The sequence below is a fragment of the Gobio gobio genome, assembly GCF_949357685.1.
Source record: "Gobio gobio genome assembly, chromosome: 9".
In the NCBI taxonomy this organism is placed as follows: Eukaryota; Metazoa; Chordata; class Actinopteri; order Cypriniformes; family Gobionidae; genus Gobio; species Gobio gobio.
In genome coordinates, this window is record NC_137115.1 from 9,484,329 (window position 1) to 9,510,015 (window position 25,687).

At 43.8% G+C, this 25,687-nt stretch overlaps 2 protein-coding genes across 3 annotated transcripts in view; one reads left to right on the top strand and one right to left on the bottom strand.

Annotated features, from left to right (window-relative positions):
* The first annotated feature begins 1,111 nt into the window (after window positions 1-1,111).
* On the top strand, window positions 1,112-14,316 carry spred3 (sprouty related EVH1 domain containing 3). Its single transcript, XM_079825711.1, has 6 exons — window positions 1,112-1,429; window positions 4,687-4,852; window positions 4,993-5,161; window positions 6,183-6,244; window positions 6,642-6,803; window positions 11,168-14,316. Exons 1-6 carry the CDS (start codon window positions 1,419-1,421, stop codon window positions 12,137-12,139), a joined length of 1,542 nt encoding a protein of 513 aa, XP_079681837.1. The 5' UTR covers window positions 1,112-1,418; the 3' UTR covers window positions 12,140-14,316.
* Window positions 14,317-15,382: 1,066 nt separating this feature from the next.
* The window catches only part of dhx34 (DEAH (Asp-Glu-Ala-His) box polypeptide 34), a 33,465-nt gene continuing 23,160 nt past the window's right edge, over window positions 15,383-25,687 (bottom strand). Inside the window, exon 16 of one of the 2 annotated variants that reach the window (XM_079824718.1) lies at window positions 15,383-18,069. In XM_079824718.1, coding sequence (XP_079680844.1) covers window positions 17,936-18,069 — 134 coding nt within the window. In that variant the 3' untranslated portion in view covers window positions 15,383-17,935. The remainder of the gene's footprint in view (window positions 18,070-25,687) is intronic. The other variant, XM_079824719.1, reaches the window with a different exon arrangement.

A 25,687-nucleotide genomic window follows, 5' to 3' on the forward strand; every position in this document is an offset into this window, starting at 1 on the left:
AATCGCACATCCAAAATAAAAGTTTGTATTTACTTAATATATGTGTATGTAATAGTTAATTTTTGATGCGACTAATCGATATTTTCTTGGGAGAACATTGTCAATAAAAAAACCCAAAGGGAACTTATACGTAATATTAATGTAATATTGTTAGACTTTTTGATTAATAAATGAATGTTACGTTCACTCTGGCATTTTTGTGTGAATTTGTATATTTTTGTATTTGTTTGTTCTAGTAAATTAAAAAAGAACAACCGTTACAGAAGAATAATGTCGATAATATAACAATATTTATCAGTAATATGACTTAGATGAAACAAAAACATATAAAATCAAGAAATGAAAAGATTCCTCAAATAATTTCCCGTTGTTATTTTGGCCGTTTTTTAACGGTCACATATTTGAATAAAACCGCGCATCAACGGTTTTTGACAATGGACTTTAAATACAGCAAACATGTATGATTGAAGCTCTACCGTGCTCTAGCTTCGCGCACTTTGTCCAAATTGTTGAAAGGGAGCGAGACGGACTGTTTATTTGAGTAATAAAGGCTCGGCGCTATCGTAGCTGTTTATCAATGGTGGGCTATCAGTGAACATGAATGGGGAGTTGGAGATGAATGGAGACGAGCTGCTGTGAATTCTGTCATGGCGTATAGAGCTGTATGGGAGCTGTCCAAGGTGCTGAGGCATTATCCATCGCTGCTCTGCGCTATATTAACCGACTTTGTGCACTAATCACTATATTACGACTGATTTTTTGGGGCTGTTTCTCTTTCTAACATTAATAGTCACTCTCTTTCCAGATTTGACTGGCGATTGCTTATGGCCATTTATAGAGCCACATCGCTCCAAATGTCCTGACAGCGACAAAACTGGACCGATGCAGCTCGGGGACACTGTGTCCATCCACGAGTGTGTTTAATATGAGTGTGTGAGAACTGCTGTAGACAGGTAGAGAGAGAGAGAGAGAGAGAGAGAGAGAGAGAGAGAGAGAGAGAGAGAGAGAGAGAGAGAGAGAGAGAGAGAGAGAGAGAGAGAGAGAGAGAAACAGGGAGGGAGTGATTGAGAGAGAGCGAGAGAGAAGGGAGGGAGGGAGCGAGAGAGAGAGAGAGGGAGGGAGGACGATGATGATGCTGCCGGTGGAAAATGGCTGCTGCATCCTCGAGCCCATCCGAAACTATATGAAGGTGGACAGAGAAAGACAAGAAAATGAGAGCAGCGAGCACAAGGAGTGAGTGAAAGTGAGACTGTGTGCGTGCGTATGTGAGCGACGGTGTGAGAACGCGCGCGCGCGTGTGTGTGTGTATGAGTGTGAGAACGCGCGCGCGCGCGAGTGTGTGTGTTCGGTAAGAAGGGGAATAAAAAAGACGAGAGACCGGGGGGCAGCCAGCTCGAAGCGGCGGGCAACACCGAGCCATGGAGGGCGAGTAAGTCCATGCATTTTTATTTGACCAGAACAGACTGATTGATTTGCAGCACTTCTAACGGACTGCTAAGATGCTCACGCGAGACCAGCTGATGTTAGAGGCTCATAAACACTATTACGCAGCTATGGCTATCAACACTGTACACCATATTCTCCATATACATCCAACATTTGATGAATAACGCCAATGAACGGGCCTTATATCCGAGGTGCAGTGTATAAAACGCCTTTGACAGACGAATAGGGTGCAGTGAGAGACGGCTTTTTGTCTCGAGGACGATGTGTGTGTGGAGGCTCCACGTATAACCACCAAATACATCCATGAATTATAAAACGTGTCGTTCAAAAATCGACGAAATATGGCGAGTTTTCTGGCGTCGGGAACACATTGGCGGGATGGAGGCGCGGGGGGATGCTTTTATCAACGCGTCTCGAGTTTCATTATGATTTTTAAAGCCAAACTTTATGAATGAAATGTGATTTTTCTCTCACCCCCCTCCTCCTCTTCATGTCTCCCCCTCCCCCCAGCGCTTCTCTTCTTCTTCTTCTTCTTCTTCTTCTTCTTCTTCTTCTTCTTGTCCATATCCTCCTTTCACCCACTCATCTGCCCATTGAATTCGCTGTGCTGTAGCATATATGTAGTTTTATTCATTCATAAAACAGCGGGATGAACGAATGAGTGCGCGTGAACGCGTGTTGATCGGGCGATATGCTGGTGCAACGGCTTATAATAACCGTTAGCGTTCAAAATAATACAAATGGGGCTCTGAATCAAAATGGATGTGATTTCGTAGCGTTTATTGTAATGGAGTTTGTCGGACTGGAAAACCGCTACGAGGGCCTTTATGGCGAATGGGCGCGTTCATTGATACATCTCGGGGAGGAATATAACTCTTCATCTCCCACCCTCTCCCTCATCATCTCCACACATTTCATTCCCCTCAGGCCATTCATTTATTTACGATGTCTTTCTTTGTGCTACTCCCTCGTATTATCATATGGAGCCGTTATGTCCTTTGTTGTTTTATATTGGTGTCATTGTGAACGTGGAACGGCTACATTAAGGACTTTTTCACAGAAACGAGACGCTTGTTCCGTGTGCGCGCTGAAAGTGTGATTAGATTTTCCTCGCCCACGTGACCGTCCATTAAAAAAAATCGCGCTGTTTCCTCTCATTGTTATAATCGTGCTTCGCTGTTTATATATTCTAGACTCAACCTATAGTTTATGGAAAACACAAAAGCACACATGATGGTGTGATTCAAGATTATAACACAATAAACCAGTCCTTCCACCACACCACACCATCTTGTCTCGAGAAATCAATCAAAATTCACCTGTATCCCCGCGTCTACTTAAGACATGTAGTATTTATAGTTGCCTACACAATATAAAAGGACGATTTTTTTAAAAATACCACGAATAAAATGCCATTTTACCTGACATATCACTGAAATGGGTGTCTTGACAAATCACACCCGTCTCTGCCACAGCAAAACTAATCGGGGGAGCGGCCCGCCCTTTTTTAGCCAATCAGAAACGAGATCTCGGGCTGTCAATCCATAGAAAAATTTTGGGTTTGCTGACATATGTGACCCTGGACCATAAACCCAGTCATAAGAGTCAATTTTTTTTTTGGAAATTGAGATTTATATATCACCGGAAAGCTTTCCACTGATGTATGGTTTGTTATGATAGGACAATATTTGGGCCGAGATCTGGAATCTGGGGGTGCAAAAAAATCAAAATATTGAGAGAATCGCCTTTAAAATTGTCCAAATTAAGTCCTTAGCAATGCATATTACTACTAATAATACATTTTCGATACATTTACGGTAGTACATTTACAAAATATGTTCATGGAACATGATCTTTACTTAATATCCTAATGATTTTTTGCATAAAAGAAAAATCAATGTATTGTTGGCTATTGCCACAAATATACCCGTGCATCTCATGGGTGTATGATGTTTTGTGGTCCAGGGTCACATATCTTTTGGAAATTGAGATTCATATATCACCGGAAAGCTTTCCACTGATGTATGGTTTGTTATGATAGGACAATATTTGGGCCGAGATCTGGAATCTGAGTGTGCAAAAAAATCAAAATATTGAGAGAATCGCCTTTAAAATTGTCCAAATTAAGTCCTTAGCAATGCATATTACTGCTATTAATACATTTTCGATACATTTACGGTAGTAAATTAGCAAAATATCTTCATGGAACATGATCTTTATTTAATATCCTAATGATTTTTGGCATAAAAGAAAAATCAATGTATTGTTGGCTATTGCCACAAATATACCCGTGCATCTCATGGGTGTATGATGTTTTGTGGTCCGCGGTCACATATCTTTTGGGGCAGGAGAAGGGGCATGTCTAATTAGTGGCTAAATCTGGCGGATGTTGCCAAAAAAAGGTAATATCCATTTTAGCACCTTTAACGTCAACATAAAAAATTGACCCTACACGTTTAATGTATGTTATGGCTCTCATTGTGGACCACTCATAAGTACACGCTAATTCAAATGTCTGATCAAATTGTAATAACTTGCTCCGAAATGACTTCATTTGGACTAACATCATCATGGCGTGGGCAGGGAAAAGAGCCAAACATGCTTCATCCACTCCCCTCCATCACATGAACCATATTGTAGGCAAAAGATTGCAAGGTGCGCTTCCCATCCAGAACCCTGTTTTCCAGCCCCAAACTCAACGCTGAAAAAAGAGGAAGATTGTGGAGGTTGTGCTTGTGTTCAAGGCATTAAGTACCTGCAAAATTTCAGCCAATTCATTGGTGCATGTTGTGTTTCTAATATGTATAATACACATCTTTGCAATCTAACTTGCTCATCGTTTGAAACAGCCTTTCTTTCCACGACGTCCAACCACTTTAGCATCTACTTTTCATGATCCAATAATCTTCAAATGTCCCACCTCGCCTTTTTTTCTCACCGACTATTCTGTTACACTTGGAAATATGTCCAGAGAGATTACAGAAGCAAAATGGGTTATGAACGTCATCATTTTAGTGGATACTGCAGGCCAAAAATGACACGGTGTCTCTGTAACGCAGTGTCTTTTCTCCAATATTCGCTAGTTACCTTTATTTTGAGGATATTTTATACTGATGGGGTTGTATTTTCTTCTTTAATGGCCTTTGTCTCAAAGTCTGTGTTTGTGTGTGTGTGTGTGTGTGTGTGTGGGTGTTTGTGCTCAGCTGGCTAGTGCACTCACTCCTTTTACTTCCCTGACAGTGTGCGTGTCCGAGCGGTGGTGATGACACGTGACGATTCTAGTGGTGGCTGGGTGCCCCTTGGAGGTGGCGGCCTCAGTCACGTGATCATTTGTAAGGGGCGGAGCTCTGAAGGTCGTGGGCGGAGAGAGTACGTCGTACGCGGAGAACGGCTACGCGATCGAGCAGTGAGTGTGTGCGTGTGTGTTCATGCCTGTCTTTGAGTGCACTGATGTTCCCTCAGCCTGACCGTCCCGGTAGTTGTGGTAATTTAGCTGTTGTCCTCACGAGTGGCCCGCAAGTGACTCGCCTCTCTTTCTTCATGTAGCCCGTGCTGGAATGCGCCATTCAGAAGGGTCTGGTCTACAACAAGGTGAACCCCATCTTCCATCACTGGCGTGTGGAGGAGAGGAAGTTTGGTCTGACCTTCCAGAGTCCAGCTGACGCCATCTCCTTCGAGAAGGGGCTTCAAAGTGTCCTTGATAAGCTGGACAGAGGTACAGAGCAGCAAAAGATAGTCAACAGGAAGCTGGAGCGAAACAAAAAATGAATGCAGTTTATATTGAGTATTTGTCAGCCAGTTTTAATGCCTAATAACCAGTGTTGGGGGTAACGCATTACAAGTAACTTGAGTTACGTAATAATATTACTTTTTCCAAGTAACTAGTAAAGTAACGCATTACTTTTCAAATTTTGAGTTACTTTTTCAACGCAAGTTACTTTTTCACATTAATTTGACTGACAGCTCTCCTGCCCCCATGTTGAGAAAAATTAGTGCAGAGGCATTGTGTGTAAACATGATGGTTATTGTAGTTCTAGACTAAATGTGAGCATTTATTTATCTCACTTGCACAATAAAAATTCTGTACTCCTCAAACTGAATAAAATCAGTCAAATGCAAAATCAGAATACTATGCAAACCTCCAATAATTAAATTTGAAATAAAACAAATATTTTAAGCATAATCTACCTTTATATTTAATTTACCAATGTCTTGCTGCAGACCTTTGATGATGAAAAATACTAGATTTTTAGTTTTTATTGGTAAAACTTTTTTCTCCTGCATCCTATTCTACCATTATCCAGAATGGCAGCACAGCAGAGCTGCGCCCTCTACTGTTCACGCGTGAATCTGCATTTTTACCTCAGCCTGGGGCTTATTATTTCAATTTTGGTATGAAGAGGTCTTTACCGTTGCACAAATATATAACTTTTTTGTTATAAAAAAAAACAAAAGCAAGCCCAGCCCAGGTGAGAAAAAGTAATGCAAAAGTAATGTAATGCATTACTTTTCTTAAAAAGTAACTAAGTAACTCAATTAGTTACTTTTTAAGGGAGTAACGCAATATTGTAATGCATTACTTTTCACTGCTAATAACCCTGTTGTTATGGCCTCTAAATGTACCAGTACAGAGAAGAGGACGATGCCATGAAAGGATGATGCTAATGCAATCTAGATGATCCCATTTTCTTTCTTTAAATGTTTTTTTTCTTCTCGCTTTTAACATTTTCTCGCAGGATCTGACTCGCCATCCTCCTCGACTCCTGAAGAGGGCGACACTGAGGATGATGGTCAAGCAGTGAGTGTTTTTATCACATCAAAGTGCTTCAAAGTATCCGGTTCATCTGTGCGTCTATCTGAGATTTGCTCCGTGCCTAGATCCCTGTAAAGTCATCATAGATATTGATATATTTATCAGAAAAATTATTTTCCAGGATTTATCTGTGCATGTTATTGCAAAGAAAATAGTCTTTGTAATCATCAAAATGAATTATAGTGTATTAAATTGCTCTACCGTTTCTTTTTGCTCCGCCCAGTTTCATAAAAACAGAAAGCAGAATGATTCATTCATAAAACAAGACAATCCAAACTACACCAGTCTCACCTCCTCACCGTATTTCCTCCATCTTGTGTGCATCCTGTTGGCTTTAGCATTAGGTGGTTCTGCATGTTTGATGACTTGCAGTCTGTCTCAGTCTCATACAGGGAGTGAGTCGTCGTCCAACAGCAGAAAAGAGATGCTACCCAAACCCATTACCATTGTGACCAGTGAGTCCTCCTCCACCTGTTTTGTGCGCTCCACTGAGGAGTTTGCGTATGGGACAGGTCACGCTGTCACGACACAGACCCCGGCCCAGGTAAAGGATTCACATTGCTTGAAGGTTACAAATCGTATAACACATGCCGAGTTAAGTTAATGCCAACGTACTCTTTGTATTCTTGTCGATGTCACAATTTAAAAAAAATTTTTATACCATTTTCAAAAAAGGTGTAGATTTAATGACTCTAGAAATGTCACATGGTGCAACGTCAATATAGGGGTGGCCGATCTGACGATTTTATATCGAGATCAATCTTGAAGATGTCCACGATCTAATATTCAAGCGAATCGTAGAGATCGTGATTTTTTTAATGTAAAAAAACCCAGCAATTACTGCCCTACCGCCTAAATTATATCATGTGTCTTTCATGCGTGGTGACAATTCAACAGCAGTAGGGCTGTGTGATGAATCAAATATTAGTTTTGGTTCAAATTTTGGCTTCCAATTATTATGAAAACAAATGTAATCAAGATAAAATGATAATTCACCCTTCGCCACTAGTTTGATTGACAGGCGATCTGACCAATCGCATAGTCAAATCTGCCGTTTTGTCCGACAAAGCAGTCAGGAGAGTTAGCCGATTAACATCGGTGGACTTGAACTATAAAAAACGGTGTGTACTGATGTCTTTCCGCGGTTGAAACAACATTTCTTTTAGTGTCATTCATGTTTATATAATGCTTATCAATGAACTTAGAAGGAAGAGATAATCGTTTCACGAGCAGCTTTAACAGCGATCACGACACATTAAAGAGCCACAAAATGCTATTTATTGTTTAAATTTATTTTAAACGATTTGAAAGTTGAAACCTAGTTTCATATCAAAAGATCTGTCCTGTCTGTCGGCATGTTGTCAGTGTCCTCTTTGCTCCGCGATGTATTTTCTCTACGTGAGAACACGTGTGTGTGTGGTGTGAGAGTGCCATGGCTTGTCGGGCATAGCAACAGTAACTAAAGAGGGGGGGGTCTTTGCGAACGGTCAATTGTGCTGCATGCCGTTCCTTTCCTTTAAAGTGGTGTGCTTTTGCCCCTCCTTAAAAGCCTAAACATCCAAATCAGTCAAATCATGTAACGTGACAGTCGTAAAATGCTGTCTACATGCTTAAAAGAGTTATCAAAAGCGCATTGAACTGCGAAAGAGACTGATCCCCACGTAGTGCTGGGCGGTATATCGCTTCATACCGAATACAGGTATTCATTTTTGTTATGCTATGAATTTTTAATATACCGCAATACCTGTGTAAGTCGCTTAAAGAGGTGGTTGCATGCGATTTCACTTTTTTAACTTTAGTTAGTGTGTAATGTTGCTGCTTGAGCATAAACAGTATCTGCAAAGTTACAGCGCTTAAAGTTCAATGCAAACGGAGATATTGTCTTTTAAAGTTATAGCAGTTTATGGCCTACAAAAACGTCCGGTTTGGACTACAACAAGCTTCTTCCCGGGTTGGTGACATCATAAACCCTTGCTATTAACATAAACACTGCCCCCGCTAACACGCGACAAAGTGGGCGAGGCCACGTCGCAGTCATTACGAAAGAGAGAGAGCTGTTGCAGAACTATAAACTACATTTGGCCATCTAACCAATCCAAGACCATTGCGTTTTTCGGAGGGATGGGCTTCACAGAAGCAGGAAGCAAACGAGCCGTTCAAAGGACAGTGGAGACAGCGGTGTGTAATAAAGGTAAAATATAAGAAAAATACGGCGTTTAAAAAAAAAAAGAAGTATTAAGACAAGTTATACTGCGCCCCATAAACACAACCAAGCCTAGAAAATAACCACGGAACCACCCCTTTAAACTACGTTCGGAACGCGGCGAGACACTGTTTGAGAGGGGTCCCGTTTCACTGTCGCACTGTAGTGAGGACACAGCAGAGATCGCATTACAGCGGTTATTTTTAAAATGCATCAAGGTGCCCTCAACTCTGTTTTTTTTCTCTCCGTGGTCATATTTTAATATTCATGTGTCTGTAATGAGCGTGTTGTAGGTCTGTTTTATTGGTTGTTGTCTCCCCACAGCATCATTTTGTGGGGCTTTGCAAATCTGTATTAATTCTAGTGTGGAATTTTTCTACAACATTCACTCGTCATGACAGTAAAATAGGGCATTCTAGTCAATCTACTGCAGTATATCCTCTCTCAATCATAGGGAATGTGGTTAACACCCGGTCATGCAGGGGAAAAAAAAATACCATCATATACCACAAAACCGGTATCATTTTGAAAAATACTATACCATGTGCTTTCTGCGTGTGCGCTGCGAGATGTAGTGGAACACGGATGAGCAAAGTATAATTGGGGTTTTAGTTACGCACCTAAATGCTCAAATAGCTATACTCAAAAATGTGTCAATCTTGGTTGGTTATGCATCTTAAAGCCTACTAGTGTTGTCAAAAGTACCGACCGCGATACCAAGTCGGTACTGAAATTTAAAAAATGTGCCGCTTTGAGTGCTGTTGAGCTGGAATCGTAAACACCTCTGACTGGCCATTGTGCTCATGCGCTCATCGGATGCGCCTGTGATTGGCTACACTGATCAACGCACGGGAGCGTTTGAAAGCACACAGAAGTGTTTGAAAGTGTTTTGAAAGCGGGAGCGTGTGTGTCTGTGTAAGCGCTCTGTGAAAAGCGTCATTGATGTATATTTACAACATGTTTTTGATGCGCTGATCATTGTAGCCAATCGCATGAGCGTGTGAGCACAATGGACAATCAGAGCTGTTTACGATTTCGTTCAACAGCGCTCAAAGCGTCACATTTTTTACATTTCAGTACCGGCGTGGTATCGTGGTCGGTACTTTTGACAACACTAAAGCCTCCTGCTGCTGTCTGTTATTAATGTTAAACAAAAGACAAAATCACTCACTGCTCTTGACTGAATAATTTTTTGTAGTTTTAATAAGAATCAATATATATTTAATTCATACAGTGAAGCCTGTGCAGTGTTTTAGAGTTTAACTCTGGGTTTAATGACTACTTCGATTGTTTAATTCAACACTGTTCTAAATTGTGCAAATATATAAGTCCATAGGCTTGTTCCAGTCTGGATATTTTCCATAGTACATCTCACAATTGGGAAGATCGCGATTCAGATCTTGATTGTTTGTTATAAGATCTTGATGAAATTTTGGGAAGACTGCCCACCCCTACGTCAATATAAGTAATAATCTTTTAATACATGTGAATGTACTCAGCATAATAATGCTTTAAAATGTGTTTTTATTTAAATATATAATTTATATTTTTATGATTTTTTAAATTAATTTTTTTACAAATAACATGAATTAATAATTCATAAATAGTATGTTTGTAGGAAGTCACATCACATGAAATTTTACAATTTGAACTATCCTCTACTTTTCTTGCATGTTGGCAATGCAAATTATATTTTGGTCACTCACACCACATGACTTTGATTTTTGGACAAAAAGCAGTGAGGCAGTTTTTGCTACTTGATAAGGTTTTTTTTTCAGCAATTTAATCTTTTTAATGAGGCTTTTTGTTTTATAATGATACCAGGACAGTTGTATCACCCCTACATTTTTTCACTTTAATATCAAAATGAAATTTAATTCAGAAATGAAAAAATAGTTAAAGCTACACTATGTAACTTTTCCGTCCACTAGAGGTCGCCTGTTCAAAACAAAGGTGTAGTTTGATGATGCCACGTTTGAGCGCAGAATCTTGGGACATGTGGTCTTCACCTCACAGCCGGTGGAAAAGAGTCAGGATAGGACTCGGGCAGAAATCATGTTCATGAATGCGATTATTAACGTTACTGTAGTATGAAGCAGAGCAGGACCGAGTGTTGAGGAGCTGAGCAAGGCCGCTGGAGCGTTTGAAGAGCGGGACTGTTATTATGGCATAGTCGCCGACGGGACTTTTATTATGACACGGTCGCCGGCACCACTTCCTCTTTTCCAGTCATGAGTATGAGGTAACGCAACTCTTTTTGTCGTATTAGATATATCTGAGTGTGTTGAAAAGGAAGTTATGACGTTCGCTCGGCGGCTGCTATGACACTTGTTCACACTGCAGTGAGAGTAAAGCGTTTCTGCTAAATAAAACCGGAAACCGAGGGTAACGCAGATAAGACGCAATCGACAGGTGACGCCCTCAAATGCATAGCTCGCACGTCCCGGTTCCTTGGTTAAAATAGCAATTTCTCACGATTTACAAATGGTTGGAAACATTTGGAATATTCTAAGTACTCAACTGAACAAAATAACACTGGCCTAGTGGTTTTTGGATATTTTACTACAAAAATCTTACATAGTTCACCTTTAATCAGCGAATTGGTGTATTTGAGTCACTGTTTGAATGAACTGCATTTTATTGTATTTTTGAATAGATAAATATAAAAAAAAAGATTGTCATGTCTCACTCTTCTCTCACCGCAGATCCACACCCGACCCGCCCAGCACCAGCTCACCCAAGTCACAGCCGTGTTGAACCCTCCGGCCCCCCCTCCGCCACCTCCGGCTCCCCCGACTCCCCCCACAGCGCCCCCTGCCTCTCCCCTTTCTCCGCTCTCGCCCACCATCTCCCTGCTGGAGGAAGGGGACCTCCGCAGCCTGGACCCCTGCAAGGACCTGTGGGGTACACGCGGCTACGAGGACTACAGACGCGCCGGTGCTACACGGACCAAGGTGGGCGGGCTGACGGGGGGCGTGGTGGTGAGCGCCAGCCAGGACAAGTCGGAGCTTTGCGTGGTGCGCTTCGAGAAAGAACTGGCCGGCGTGGGCACCACAGGCTGTGAGGTCACCGTCATGCTGGACACCAAAGGTTCTCAGTGCAACTCTTCGCCCACGTGCATGCCCAACGCCGTGCCGGGGGTGCCGTCGGCCAGCGGCTCCCCGCAGGAGACGGGCAAAAGCTCGCCCTCTCCCTGCTGCATCCACACCTCACTCGCCACGCCCCGCTCTCGGACTCGCAAGCGAGGGGGCGGCGGCGGCGGAGGGGAAGCCATCTCCCCCGACGACGACAGCTCCTGCCCACAGGGCTCCTCCTCCTGCTCGTCGCGCTGCGTGTACTGCCGCTCTGTCTTCAGCGCCTCCGAAAACGGACGGGGCCGATGCCGGGACGCCCCGGACCCGGCGCTACACTGCCTGCGCCAGTGGACATGCGTGTGGTGCGCGGAGAGCCTGCTCTACCACTGCATGTCGGACTCCGAGGGCGAATTCTGGGAGCCGTGCTCGTGCGAGGACTCGATGGGCGGCCGGCCGCACCCGCTGTGCTGTGCCCGCTGGATGGCGCTGCTGGTGCTGTCTCTTTTCGTACCCTGCATGTGCTGCTACCTGCCCCTGCACGCATGCCTGCGCTGTGGGGAGAGATGCGGCTGCTGCGGAGGAAAGCACAAGGCCGTGCGATGAGGCCTGACCGGGGGGAGGGCGCGTGGGCGGGGCTTATTGTGACGGGGACGGGAGCACAAAGATGAGGAACAGCCGTAGAGCCAGATCTCCTACATAAACCTTCACGATAATATCCCCTCGCCCCCACCAAGGCCGTCTGCTGCATTCCGCTCTTTCTATTCTCTGCTCTGGACCCTTCACGCTCGTACCGGCGATGGGTGCATGGGTTCGGGGAGACCGCTCTCTGATTTGCTGGTCGTCGGGGTCAGGGGTCGTCTCCGGGAGGTGGGGAGTGAATGGGCATCAGTGACGTGTAAACAATTGTTAGTCTTCATTTCTCTTGGGTTCTGTTCTGTTCTGGTTTTTTATTTAGGGAGAAAATACCAGATGAAAAAATGTTTATAGCTAATGTTATCAGACCTATTTTGAGTATCTTATTTTACTTGAACTACTGAAAGATTTTTGTTTTTTTTGCAATTGATTTAACGAATACACTCCCCTTGTACCTCTAAGTTACTGAGTTTTACCTCAATGTCCAGAGGAGAGTAAGGCAAATAGAGAAAGAGACTTATTTTGGGGACTGTGTGCTGTGGTGAGGTTTTGTATATGGTCTTTGCGGTAGGTTTTTCACGCACGTTCGGTCAGAACATATTTGTGAAGGAGAACATTTTGATGTCGTACCACTTTTAGTTGTTCGAGAACAGGGAACGTGAACGGTCTGATCAAGGGCAGTTTCACCAAAACCACCACTTTCACCACATATGGACACATACATGCTCATTCTTTCTGTTAAGAGTATAGTTTAGGTGTTTAACTTGCCAACAACTGAGAATGTTGCCTATATTTAAAAGATAGACCAAAAAAGTGGAGAGATAATCTAGACCTGAATCTGCCGAGCATTTGCACAGCAAATGTAAACCGAGGCCTTGAAACGTAGTTGTACATGCCACCAAAAATAAAGTGCAAATTAGTTATTAGTCAGAAGGAACGAGTAAAAGAGAAAAGGATTGTTGTGTGTGACACAACACTTTACTTTATCTGTTAGTATGGCAACAAGAGAAGTACTCAATCATTAACTATAATGGGTTATACTGCACCTCACGTGTCCTAACCAGTGCAGCCAAACGACAGGACATTTTGTCTGTAGAGTTGTGCCGGTTAGCCCCGCCCACAGTAAAATCCCATTGGTCCAAAAACATCAAATGTGTTCCGATTGGCTATGTTACGGTATATGTTCATTTTCACTGTGGACAGACAAATGACTTGACATTGAAAACTTGTTGCCTGGTTAAAGCACGTTGTTGTTACACTGAAAAATATAGAGATTTTCGACCAATCAGTTCTTCAAACGCTGACTGGCACACCGGGTTGGACCTCAAAGTGTTAAGAAACATTGCTTTAAATGATCTCGAAGCTGCTATTTCAACTCTCCTAAACTTGTCTTACCTCGCTGCTAGTCATGAGGAGGTAGGGAATCAGACACAGCCTTGTAGTCAATTTTGGACAACAACTAAATTATGATATCAATGATGGGGAAGAACTAACGTCACACTCCAAGAGGTTTCTCCAAGTTACGTAGGAATCGATGTTGTATCAACTGCTCATTAGAGTCACTTTAAAAGAAAAGGGTTTTTACAGCAGGACGAACCACTGGACCATTCAATCTACAAACATGCATTGTATATCATTGTGCATTTGGACTCATTTCAGTCCATTTTCAAAGACGTGAAACATTCTCTTGCACTCACACACACTCACTCACTCTTTATGGGCAGAATAGTAGAGAAACACAAAAATAGCACTGGAAAAAAGAGAACTTTGAGAGATGAGACCACCCTTGAGGGCCCTAGTCATAAATCCTATTAATAAATGTGCCTTTTGATTTATTTAACCAATAACCTATAATTTCTAAGTAACGATGTACCTAAATACTCATTTTCTTTTTCGGGTTGTTTATTTCTGCCAATGTGCATATTTTAATATGTATGTGTCTATTAGTTTGAAAAGTAATCAATGGAAAATATTACCTGTTTATATATTTATTGAGATATTTATTCTAATTCTTTATTTATTTTTGGAGACGGGTTTTTATTTTCTGTGCTGTCTTACTTCTCTGACTTTGTGCCAATTTGCTGCTTTGAGGTGTTACATATCGTGGGTTTGTATCATTAATTAAACCCTAACTCTATATTTTAATGAAAAGTTTGCACTCTGAATCGTGTTTACATGTGTTTATGTGCATTCGTACACTAATACTGGGATGGCATAATACAGCATTCACTCATAACCACAATATAAGTGTGGTGTATTTGAGCTCAAGAGAGCAATCGTGCATTGTGCTCCGAATATCCACTTGGAATAGGACGGATTTCACGAAGAACTGCCCAGGTCATATTGCGCCCCAAAATCAAAGAAAAATATAATAATTACATTACGTATATAAGAAAACTAAGACTATCAATAAAGTATTTTCATGACAATTAATGTTCCCCCAAAACACAGTAAAGTAAAAGCAGTATACATCATATAACAAACACCACCACCATTATGTGTGTATAAATTAGTGCTGTCAAATCGATATTGTGTGTGTGTGCAGCCTCGTGCCTAGGGCCAAATCACAGCCTTACTTAGTTATACACAGCCATATCACACGGCTAAGAGTGTGATATTGCGTTTAAACACTGATTTATGTGTAGATAAATCAGAAACAACAACAGAGTGTCTTTAAAATCTCTTTTGTGCAGAACTACTTCCTTCCGCCACAGATTTAAATCTCAGATTGACAGTTTAACAGTTGAGCCCAAGCCTTTGTTACTAATAACGTGACTTTAGTAGTAAGGAAGGGGACGTTGAGTCGCCATTGACGCTGTATAGTATTATTATGAGAGAAAGATCGACTTAACGAGTGTATTACCTGCATCTGATATAGCATTCATTCTTCAGGTCGATGTCCGTAATATCCATTAAAAAAATCAGTTTGAATGTCCGCTGAGGAATGCGATATTTTGTCTTTATAAAAGATTGACAGCGCTGAAACAACTTCCTTGTTTACAACCAGTCACTCATAAAGACAGTCTATGCCACTCTTTGCCGCCATCTAATGGTGTAATAATGAAAAATCTGCAATATTTCAGTTTTACTTCACTGTACTGCATTTATATTGCATCTACACATTATTATACTGCAAATCTTCAGTTGTAATTCATTGTACTGCAGTTATACTACATACTGCAGTTTTAATTCAATGTACTGCAGTTATTTTTTGTAAGGGAATATTTATTTGACAATATTTAAATGAACAACAACAACCATTTTAAAAGACGATAAAGCAAACAATTCAGTCAAACATACAAAAGCAGCGTTCTAGCAGGCCATACAGGACTAATAGCCTATAAAGTTATGAAACTTAATTTTCCCCTTGACCCAAATCGATTAGCTCTGGAACATGTTATAGATTGATAAGACCAAACATTGCCCGTTTGATATACCCCAAATGAATTATATCTGCTTAAAGGTGCTGTATGTAAGTTTTTGACTGTACTAAAGCATAAAAATACCACAAAACATGCTCAGTTCACATACTTGTTTCTCTGAAAAACAATGCTTTTATTTTACTTTGAAATGTGCGTTCCATGTCGGAATGTCTGTTTTTGTTTTGGTCTGTGCGATAGGCTAACGCACGTTGCCAATTTACCCAATAGTATTTAGACACCCCAGGTTGCCAGTTGGCGGAAAACACAGCGTATGGCTGTCATGGAAGCCAGCGAACAAACTGGGTCAGAGATCACAGATTCCACCCGACCTAAAAACCCTCGGCAGCCATCGAAACATCTTTATGAATGGAAGCATATTAAAACCAAGCGGCAACCTTCCGCGGTCTCGCTTGAAACTAACATGGAAGTTTATCGACTGGCCACAAGAGACCGGCTCCAAAAGGGAGTCAAATCTGTATCCCCCCCATGTCAACTTTTTCCCCTCGTTCCTGTTGTGTGTCAAACTGGCAACCTGCGTGAGCGTTGAGTCTGAGGCGGAGCAAACAATATTTTGAATTTGGACTGCAGTACCCATTTCAACCACTAGCTGTCATTCTTACATACAGCACTTTTAACCACTATCTACATAAGAGCCAGCGGCAAATTCCCAAAGGACTGGCCGAGATGAAGCTGTTCAAGGCGAGTACACGAGCGCTGAGCGCAGAACGGCCGCTGACCTGGATCTCACATCTGTGAAAGTGTCTGAACACATTGTAAAATAGATGCTGTTTATATAGGAGTCACATATTTGATGTCCAAATAACTACATTCTCACCTAAAAAAACTGTTAAAGCTACATTTTGTGACACAACAATAGTAGTATTTTTCAAACCTATGGTGGATTTGCTCGACCCATGACAGTCGCCGCAAGCTGAGTGATACAACGGTGAAATGGTTTGAGTGCCGATACTGGGCGGATATCGCACTGGAAAAGGCTCTCAGCCAATCAGATTCAAGAACCAGAAAGAACTGTTGTATAAATATATACAAGCAATATCACACAATGCAATATCAGCTCTATATTAGCATGGCTGTAATTCGCCTGTAGGCAATCATATACTATATGTGAGTGTGTGTGGCCTCGTGCCTACAGCCAAATTCATGCCGTGCTGATATACAGACATATCGCACGGCTAAGAGTGTGATATTCCGTTTACACAACGGTTCAACGGCTCACGTGTGTAAATTAATAAGAAACAACAACGGAGTGTCTTTAAAAACCTTTTGTGCTGAACTACTTCCTTCCGCCATGGATTCAAATCTCAAGTTGAAAAGAGACAGACTTTTATTTTGAAAGGGACTCAAACAAAACAACTAACAAATGCACTGACTAGCACTGTTATGGGAAATCCCCTTAACTGGGCAAAGACAAAAATCCTTAGCGGACATTCAAACTAATTTTGTGATTATGAATATAAGATTAACCTGATGAATATCAGCTAGATGCCGGTAATACACTCACTTTGTCAATCTCTCTCATAATACTCTGCTCTACATAATACAGTTAATTGTGTATTACTGAACTACTTCACTGAAACCACTCAATGTTATTAGTTCTACAGTGATGTTATTAGTAAGGAAGGCTTGGGCTCAACTGTTAAACTGTCAACTTGAGATTTGAATCCGCGGCAGAAGGAAGTAGTTTTGCACAAAAGGGGATTTTTAAAGACACTCCGTTGTTGTTTCGTATTAATTTACACACGTGCTGTCAAACTGTTGTAGAAACGCAATATTACACTCATATCCGTGCGATATGGCTCTATCAGCACAGCTGTGATTGCCTATGGCCGAATCACAGCCGTGCTGATACAGAGCCATATATTGCATGGATACGACACACACACGCACACACACACGCACACACACGCGCGCACACACACGCACACACACACGCACACACACACGCACACACACACGCACACACACACACACACACACACACACACACACACAATATTTACAACGTTATTTATGTTAGATGCAATTAATAATGATTAATCAATTTGACAGCACTGATGAAAATCATAAAAAAATAATATTTAAAATAGTTCCTGACAGTTCTGCCTGATATTCCTCCAATAATCACTGTGACCACTACGTGGAGCCACTTTTCAACATGCACATCCATGATTGTCCACAAGGGGCCGCATCAGTCCGTGTAATGCCAAGTCCACTCGATTAAAAACAAGTAGAAGAATTACAGCACATTCAAGAGAGTTTTCACATTTATTAAAAAATGTAATGGAGAGATTATTAAAGTTTGAACATGTGCCCATGTGTGAGCTCAGGCCAGGTGCTGGCGTTTGTGTTTTAGGATCTCAGTTGAGGTGAGATTCAGGTTTTTATTACAGATATCACAGTGATAGACCCTGGTCAGGCCAGATGAAGACGATGAGGACACTTTTTCACTTTCAGACTCTGTGAAAACAAAGAAAAAGCATTGACTGTGTAGAAACTGATTAGTGCTAGTGCAAATCTAGAGCACTTATAGCTAGACTTGAGAAGACTCACACAAACACACACACACACAATAAACTTATATATACATTTGGTTACACTTTATTTTAAGGTGTCATTGTTACAGTGTAATTATATATTTAAGTACTGAGTAATATTAATTAAAAACGTACTTACTATAGGATTAAGGTTTTGGTTTTGAGGGTTAGTTGCATGTAATTATGCATAATTTATGGTAAGTACATGTAACATGTAACAAGGACACTGTAAAATAAATTGTTGCCATAAACCCTTACATAATACATTTATATTTATTATCAGTACTATTTTAATAAATAATACATAATATTTTTAATTAGTTTCTATTTTAGTTAAAGTTTTAGTAATTTTGTTGTGTTTGTCATTTTCATTCATATTTTTTAATATGTCAATTGTTTTTATTCATTTTAATTTCAGGTTTAGTTTTGTTAGTACATGAGAAATGTTTCCTTGGCAACTGGCTGAAATTATTTTATTTTATTTCAGATAATGTTTAGTTTATTTCAAGAAGCAAAAATATGGTTAACTTAAGCCCAGGATAGTTCCACGTTTTATTCTGCAGAAAATACATCAGTAAAACACTCGTGAGATTTTTAAAAGTTTTTAATTGTCTTGAAAAAGGCGGTTGCATACAAGTGTTTCATTGGGACTACAGAGGTTAAAAATTTCATTAAGCATCATCAGCCGAATCTATTCACTGGTCTGCTTTCCCAGCCTCGTTGTGTTCATTACCGTGCTCTCGCAGACTATTCTAACTCAACTCAACTAAACTTACAGGCAAAATGTTTTTTAAATAAAGACTGAAAGAGTTGTCAGAAGCTTAAAGGGATAGTTCACCCAAAAACGGAAATGTGATGTTCCCTTACGAGAGTACTCTCGTATTGCGTTTTGCTAAAACGCTTATGGGGGAATTCCTTTCCTCGAGATATTGAAGCAAATTTTTATCCAAAAATACCTTTTACACGCAGTGCAGCTGCACAACTCTCAGCAGGAAGCAGCTGGGTGCTGATTGGCTGTGCCACTGCAACTGCAGCAACCTATAACGAGACCGTGGGGCGGGACGGACCAATCAGGTCCTTCTAAATTCCCGCCACAAGGGGCAACAGAATTTGCATAGCCAAGGGTATATAAGACCCCGTCTCGCAAGGTTAGTCAGATTAATTCTTCTTCAGCGACTGCTATCGCTGAGCTCTGGATCGAAGCCTGCCGTCGACACGCACCCAGCGGAACTCTGCAGCCTGAGGACGTCAGATTCTCCGCCTTCAGCCTGCCTTCCAGCTGCGCCATCCGGCACATATCCTTTTAATACCTTCTGTGTTTTACACATTCAAAAAGAGCCGAGACGTTGTTCCAAATGTCTCGTTCCTGCGCCTCGTGCAGAGGTTTTATCGCGGACAAGGATTGTCACATCATCTGCGTGTCATGTCTCGGACGAGACCACACGCAGGCTGCACTCAACCAGGGCGGCTGCCCGGAGTGCGACGAACTGACGCTGCAGACCCTTCGGGCTCGGCTCGCCAGTTTCGACCTGAATCCCGTCCCTTGCTCTCAGCCTCTCGAGCCACGGAAGAAGAAACGTCGCGACCAGAGGCCCCCGGAGCACTCTGACGAGCACACGCCGGGCATGTCCCCGCGTGCCTCGCCATCGGCCGTATTGTTCATCGAGGAACAGCACAGCTCCCCTCGCATGGCGGCTGCTGCTGTTTCCTTCGGCGGACCGGAGGAGGAAGAGGATGACAGCCTTTCCCTTGCTGCATCCGAAAGCGGGTGGTCGGATACCGCCTCGGAGCACGCCACTTCGACACGGACGGCCAGCGGCGCCATAACCTCAGTCGACGCTGAGCTTATGCGTCTGCTCACGAAGGCCGTGGACGACCTCGGCATTGACTGGTCTCAACCCGAGGAGCCCACGAGAAGCCGACTGGATGAGTGGTTTTTCGAGAACCGCCGTCAACCGACCGCTCAAAGGCCCGCTCCCTTCTTCCCAGAAGTCCATGAGGAACTAACAAAGTCGTGGAAGGCGCCATTTTCTTCTCACGCCAAATCCTCTTTTTCTCCAGCGCTCTCGGTGGTAGATGGCGCTCAGAAAAAAGGATACCAAGCCCTTCCTCCCCTCGAGGAAGCCGTCGCTGCACACCTTTGCCCGCCCTCCGCCAGAGGATGGCAGTCAAAGGCTGTGCACCCTTCCAAGGCCTGCCGCACTACGTCCAGCCTCGCCGGTCGAGCATTCACCTCCGCCGGCCAGGCGCCGTCAGCGCTACACTCGATGGCGGTGCTTCAGGTCTTCCAGGCCAAACTCCTCTGTTCCCTGGATGAGTCTGTTCCTGACAACGAGGCTCTGAAGGATCTGTGCGGCGCCACTGACTTGGCCCTGCGCACCACCAAGGCCAACGCTCAGGCGATTGGCAGATGTATGGCCAGCTCGACGGTGTTGGAGCGCCATTTGTGGCTCAACCTGACCGAAATGAAGGACGCGGACAAGACCGGTTTCCTGGACGCGCCCATGTCGCATTCAGGATTATTTGGTCCCGCCGTGGTTGGGTTCACAGAGCGCTTCACTGAAGCACAGAAGGCTTCGCAGGCAATGCGACATTTCCTGCCTAAGCGTTCCAGCTCCTCCACTAGCCGTCAAGCTAAAGCTGGACCAGCCCAGCCCACCAAGGCGCCGCCATCAGCTCACCAGCCTCGCGCGGCTTCTAAGCCCGGTCAGCGTTCCCGCTCTACGAGCCGCAGCAGACCGCCGGAGCGTTGAGGTCCCCGACCCAGCAAGGTGTCAAAGCCTGAGCCTCCGAAGCCGTCCTAGCCAGAGGTATAAAGAGAAGGTGGATAGCGCCCGCTTCGGCCGGTGTACCACCTCGCTCTCTTCTAAAACGTTCCCCAGCTCCCTTCAAGGTGGTTGGGAACACCACATTTACAGACAACGAGCCCGCAAGCAAGCACGCTCGCCTGTGCACAAACGCCGTTTTCACGGCGACCCATATGAGTCACAAAAATAGCTTTTTTTCTGTAGGCAGTGTGCCAGCATTAAAGCATGTACCCCTACACTCAAGCACTCCCCCATGTTCCCCAGCCCCCTGCACTCAGGTGGCTGGAAACATTACTCTCACAGTCAACGAGCCCGTACTCAAACACGCTCGCCTGTACACAAGCACCAATATTCTATGCCCCCCGACCCCCTGCACTCAGGCGGCGGGAAACATTTCCCTCATAAGCGCCAGCTTGGCGCAAAATTATCGGGCCACCGAGTCCCTGTTACTCAGCGACTCGCCCCACAGATTAATTCAGCCCCTGGCTTCGAAGGCCGAGGCCTGGCCGGCCATTCCCGGCATTTCGAGATGGGTGTTGAACATAATAGAACAAGGTTACTCGCTACAGTTTGCTCGCAGACCACCGCGCTTTCGCGCCGTGGAAGAGACAACGGTGAGAAGCGACACAAGTCACGTGCTTCGAACCGAGATATCAAAACTGTTAATAAAGGGAGCGGTGGAAGTTTATTTTCTCCCACACAGAAAGTTTCGTTTCTGGGAACAGTATTGGACTCACTGACGTCACAGCGCGCGCTCTCTGTTCAGAACCGAGCGGTTTCCCTCAGGTCCGGTGCACGCATTCCTCTCAAACACTTTCAGAGGATGCTGGGTCTCATGGCCTCGGCGGCGCCAGTTCTCAGACTAGGTCTGTTACACATGCACCCCCAGCAGCACTGGCTGAATGGCCGCGTTCCAGCTCACGCTTGGCTCTCGGGCCGATTGCAAATCAAGGAAGACCACAGCTGTGTGTTGGCTCTGGCTCCTTGGAAAAATCCCGTCTGGTACAAGATGGGCGTGAGTTTGGGCACTGTTACGAAGTGGAAAGTTATCTCGACAGATGCATCCAACCTAGGTTGGGGAGCCCTTCGCGGAGGGCAGGCCAATCTCCGGTCTCTGGTCAGACTCAGAGAAGAGCCTTCACATAAACTGTCTAGAGATGAAAGCGGTCACGCTATCGCTAAGAGCTTTCCTTCCGTACATAAAGCACCACCATGTCCTGGTCCGAAGAGACAGCAGGTCGGTGGTAGCCTATATAAATCGCCATGGCGGTCTGAAATCTATCGATCTGCACTCAATGGCGGAAGAAGTCCTAATATGGGCAGAGCACAATCTGAGCTCGCTGAGAGCGACTCACGTGCCAGGCATTCTGAATTTGGGTCCGGACATGCTGTCCAGGGGCAAAGTGTCCCCTGCAGAGTGGTCTCTTCACCCACATACAATTCAGACAATTTGGGGCAGGTTTGGAGAGGCAAAAGTGGATCTTTTTGCCTCACAAGACAATGCTCGGTAACACTTTATTTTGATAGTCCACTTTAGACATTCTACTAACTATAAGTAACTTTGCAACTACATGTCAACTAACTGTCTTTTGAGTATTTGTAGACTGTCTGATTAATATTTACTAAAACTTTATTTTGTTGGTCCCCCAACAGACATTCTACTGACTATAAGTAACTTGGCAACAACAATTCAACTTATTCTACTAACCCGAACCCTAACACCTAAAGATAACCTACCAGTCTACTGACAGTCAACTAATACTCTAATGACAGTTAGTTGACATGTAGTTGCAAAGTTACTTATAGTTAGTAGAATGTTTAAAGTGGACTATCGAAATAAAGTGTAACCCAATGCTCAATGCCGAATATATTTCTCCAAGCACAAGGATGCGTTGGCCCACGAATGGCCCAACCTTCCTCTTTATGCTTTTCCCCCAATCTCAATGTTACCTCAGGTCATAGAGAGGATCAGGGAGAGCGAATGCGCTGTGCTTTTAATAGCCCCGCTTTGGAGAAATCAACCTTGGTTCTCACTACTGAGTCAGATGGCAGATGCAGCTCCGTGGCCGATCCCGCTGAGGAGAGACCTCCTCATGCAGGCGGAACGGCAGATCTGGCATCCCCGTCCCGATCTATGGGCGCTTCATGTCTGGCCCATCAACGGGTAGTGAAGCTAGAGCCCCCGCGACCAGGCGGCTCTATTCAGGCAAATGGTCAGTCTTTTCGGACTGGTGTAAAGCGCGAAGTCTGACCCCACATGATTGTGAAGTGTCAGAAGTGCTTACATTTTTACAAGAGCTTCTGGACGCGGGTCGCTCCCCCTCCATGCTCAAAGTTTATGTGGCTGCTATAGCAGCGTATCACATTCAAGTGAACGGACTGTCACTGGGAAAGAACGATCTTATTGTTCGCTTCCTTAAAGGGGCTAGAAGGCTTCACCCACCTCGCCCCCCTTCAGTCCCTATATGGGACCTGTCCACGGTCCTGGATGCCATGAAGAGCTCTGCATTTGAGCCTCTGCATTCTGTGAGCTTAAAGCTCCTGTCACTAAAGACCGCTTTTCTGCTGGCGATCGCGTCAGTTAAGCGAGTGGGTGATCTGCACGCGCTCTCTGTGAGCGCCTCGTGTCTGGAATTTGGGCCAAACGACTCCAAAGTCGTCCTCAAACCAAGACATGGATATGTACCTAAAGTGCTTTCACCTCCGTTCAGAGCACAGGTAATTTCACTCTCAGCACTTTCATCACCGTTAGATGAAGATGCTAATTTGCTCTGTCCTGTCAGAGCGCTGAGGATATACATAGAGCGTTCCGCTGCTTACAGGCAAACTGAACAGCTCTTTGTATGCTTTGGCGGCCGTACCCAAGGGTGCGCGGTTACAAAGCAGACCTTGTCACGTTGGATAGTGGATGCTATCTCACTGGCCTATGAGTCGAAAGATCTCAGCTGCCCCTTAGGCATTAAAGCCCATTCTACTAGAGGCATGGCCTCTTCGTGGGCTTGGTCTACTGGCATTTCTCTGAATGATATCTGTGCGGCGGCAGGCTGGGCCTCCCCGTCCACTTTTATCAGATTCTATCATTTAGATGTTCCGGCTTTACAAGCTGGGCTTCTTGCTGTGTAAACAGATTTAACCCCTTAAGGCTCGAAAAGTCCGGTCTGGGTTAAATATTGTATAAGTCATAAGCACATTCCTTATTCGGCTCGAATTATCTGGCCACTCATTATTCCTGGCCCGACTATGTCTGGTCTATACTTTATATTATTGCACGTATATCGTGTTCATTCTCATTAAGGGTCCGACTCAGGTCTGGCTCATTTGGGACTTATTGATATCATATTACGGGCCCACCTAGGTTGGCCTGGGTTTGGTGTCGTCGGCTTTAGAGCCGTTAAGCAAGCACGGCGTTTTGCATTGGTCCCCCATAAGCGTTTTAGCAAAACGCAATACGAGAGTACTCTCGTAAGGGAACGTTTCGGTTACTAACGTAACCTCAGTTCCCTAAGATGAGGGAACGAGTATTGAGTTTGCTTGCCGTGCTTGCTTACTTGCTCAGGAGTCGCTTCAGTCGATTAACCTGACTAACCTTGCGAGAGTGGGTCTTATATACCCTTGGCTATGCAAATTCTGTTGCCCCTTGTGGCGGGAATTTAGAAGGACCTGATTGGTCCGTCCCGCCCCACGGTCTCGCTATACGTTGCTGCAGTTGCAGCGGCACAGCCAATCAGCACGCAGCTGCTTTCTGCTGAGTGTTGTGTAGCTGCACTGCGTGTAAAAGGTATTTTTGGATAAAAATTTGCTTCAATATCTCGAGGAAAGGAATTCCCCCATAAGCGTTTTAGCAAAACGCAATACTCGTTCCCTCATCTTAGGGAACCGAGGTTACGTTAGTAAGCAAAACGTTTTTCTGCTTACCCCGGGGCATCCAAGATGTAGGTGTCTTTGTTTCCTCAGTAGAACACAAATGAAGATTTTTAACTCCAACCGTTGCCGTCTGTTAGTTGTATAATGCATGTGAATGGGGTCCAATTCTATTAGAGTAAAAAAAACGTGCACAGACAACTTCAAATTAAACCCTGCGGCTCGTGACGACACATTGATGTCTTGAGACACGAAACGATCGGTTTCTGCGGGAAACCGAATGGTATTTATGTTATTATTTCACCTATTATCAGACGAATGTCATCAGCTCTCCAGACTGCCATAACTTCCTGCGAGTAAGGTCAAAATACCAGCGTGATCATAGAAATATATACGTAGATTCCTCATTCGACCGATCCGCGCAGGCACTAATGAGGCATCTATGTATATATCTATGACCCCGCTGGTATTTTGACCTTACTCGCAGGAATGTTATGGCGGTCTGGAGAGCTGATGACATTCGTCTGATAATAGGTGAAATAATAGCATAAATACCGTTTGGTTTCTTGCAGAAACCGATCGTTTCGTGTCTCAAGACATCAATGTGTCGTCACGAGCCGCAGGGTTTCATTTGAAGTTGTCTGTGCATGTTTTTTTTACTCTAATAGAATTGGACCCCATTGACATGCATTATACGACTAACAGACGGCAACGGTTGGAGTTAAAAATCTTCATTTGTGTTCTACTGAAGAAACAAAGACACCTACATCTTGGATGCCTTGGGGGTAAGCAGATAAACATTAAATCTTCGTTTTTGGGTGAACTATCCCTTTAACGGTAAAGTCATGTGACTGTGGTGTAGTTATGCTTTTA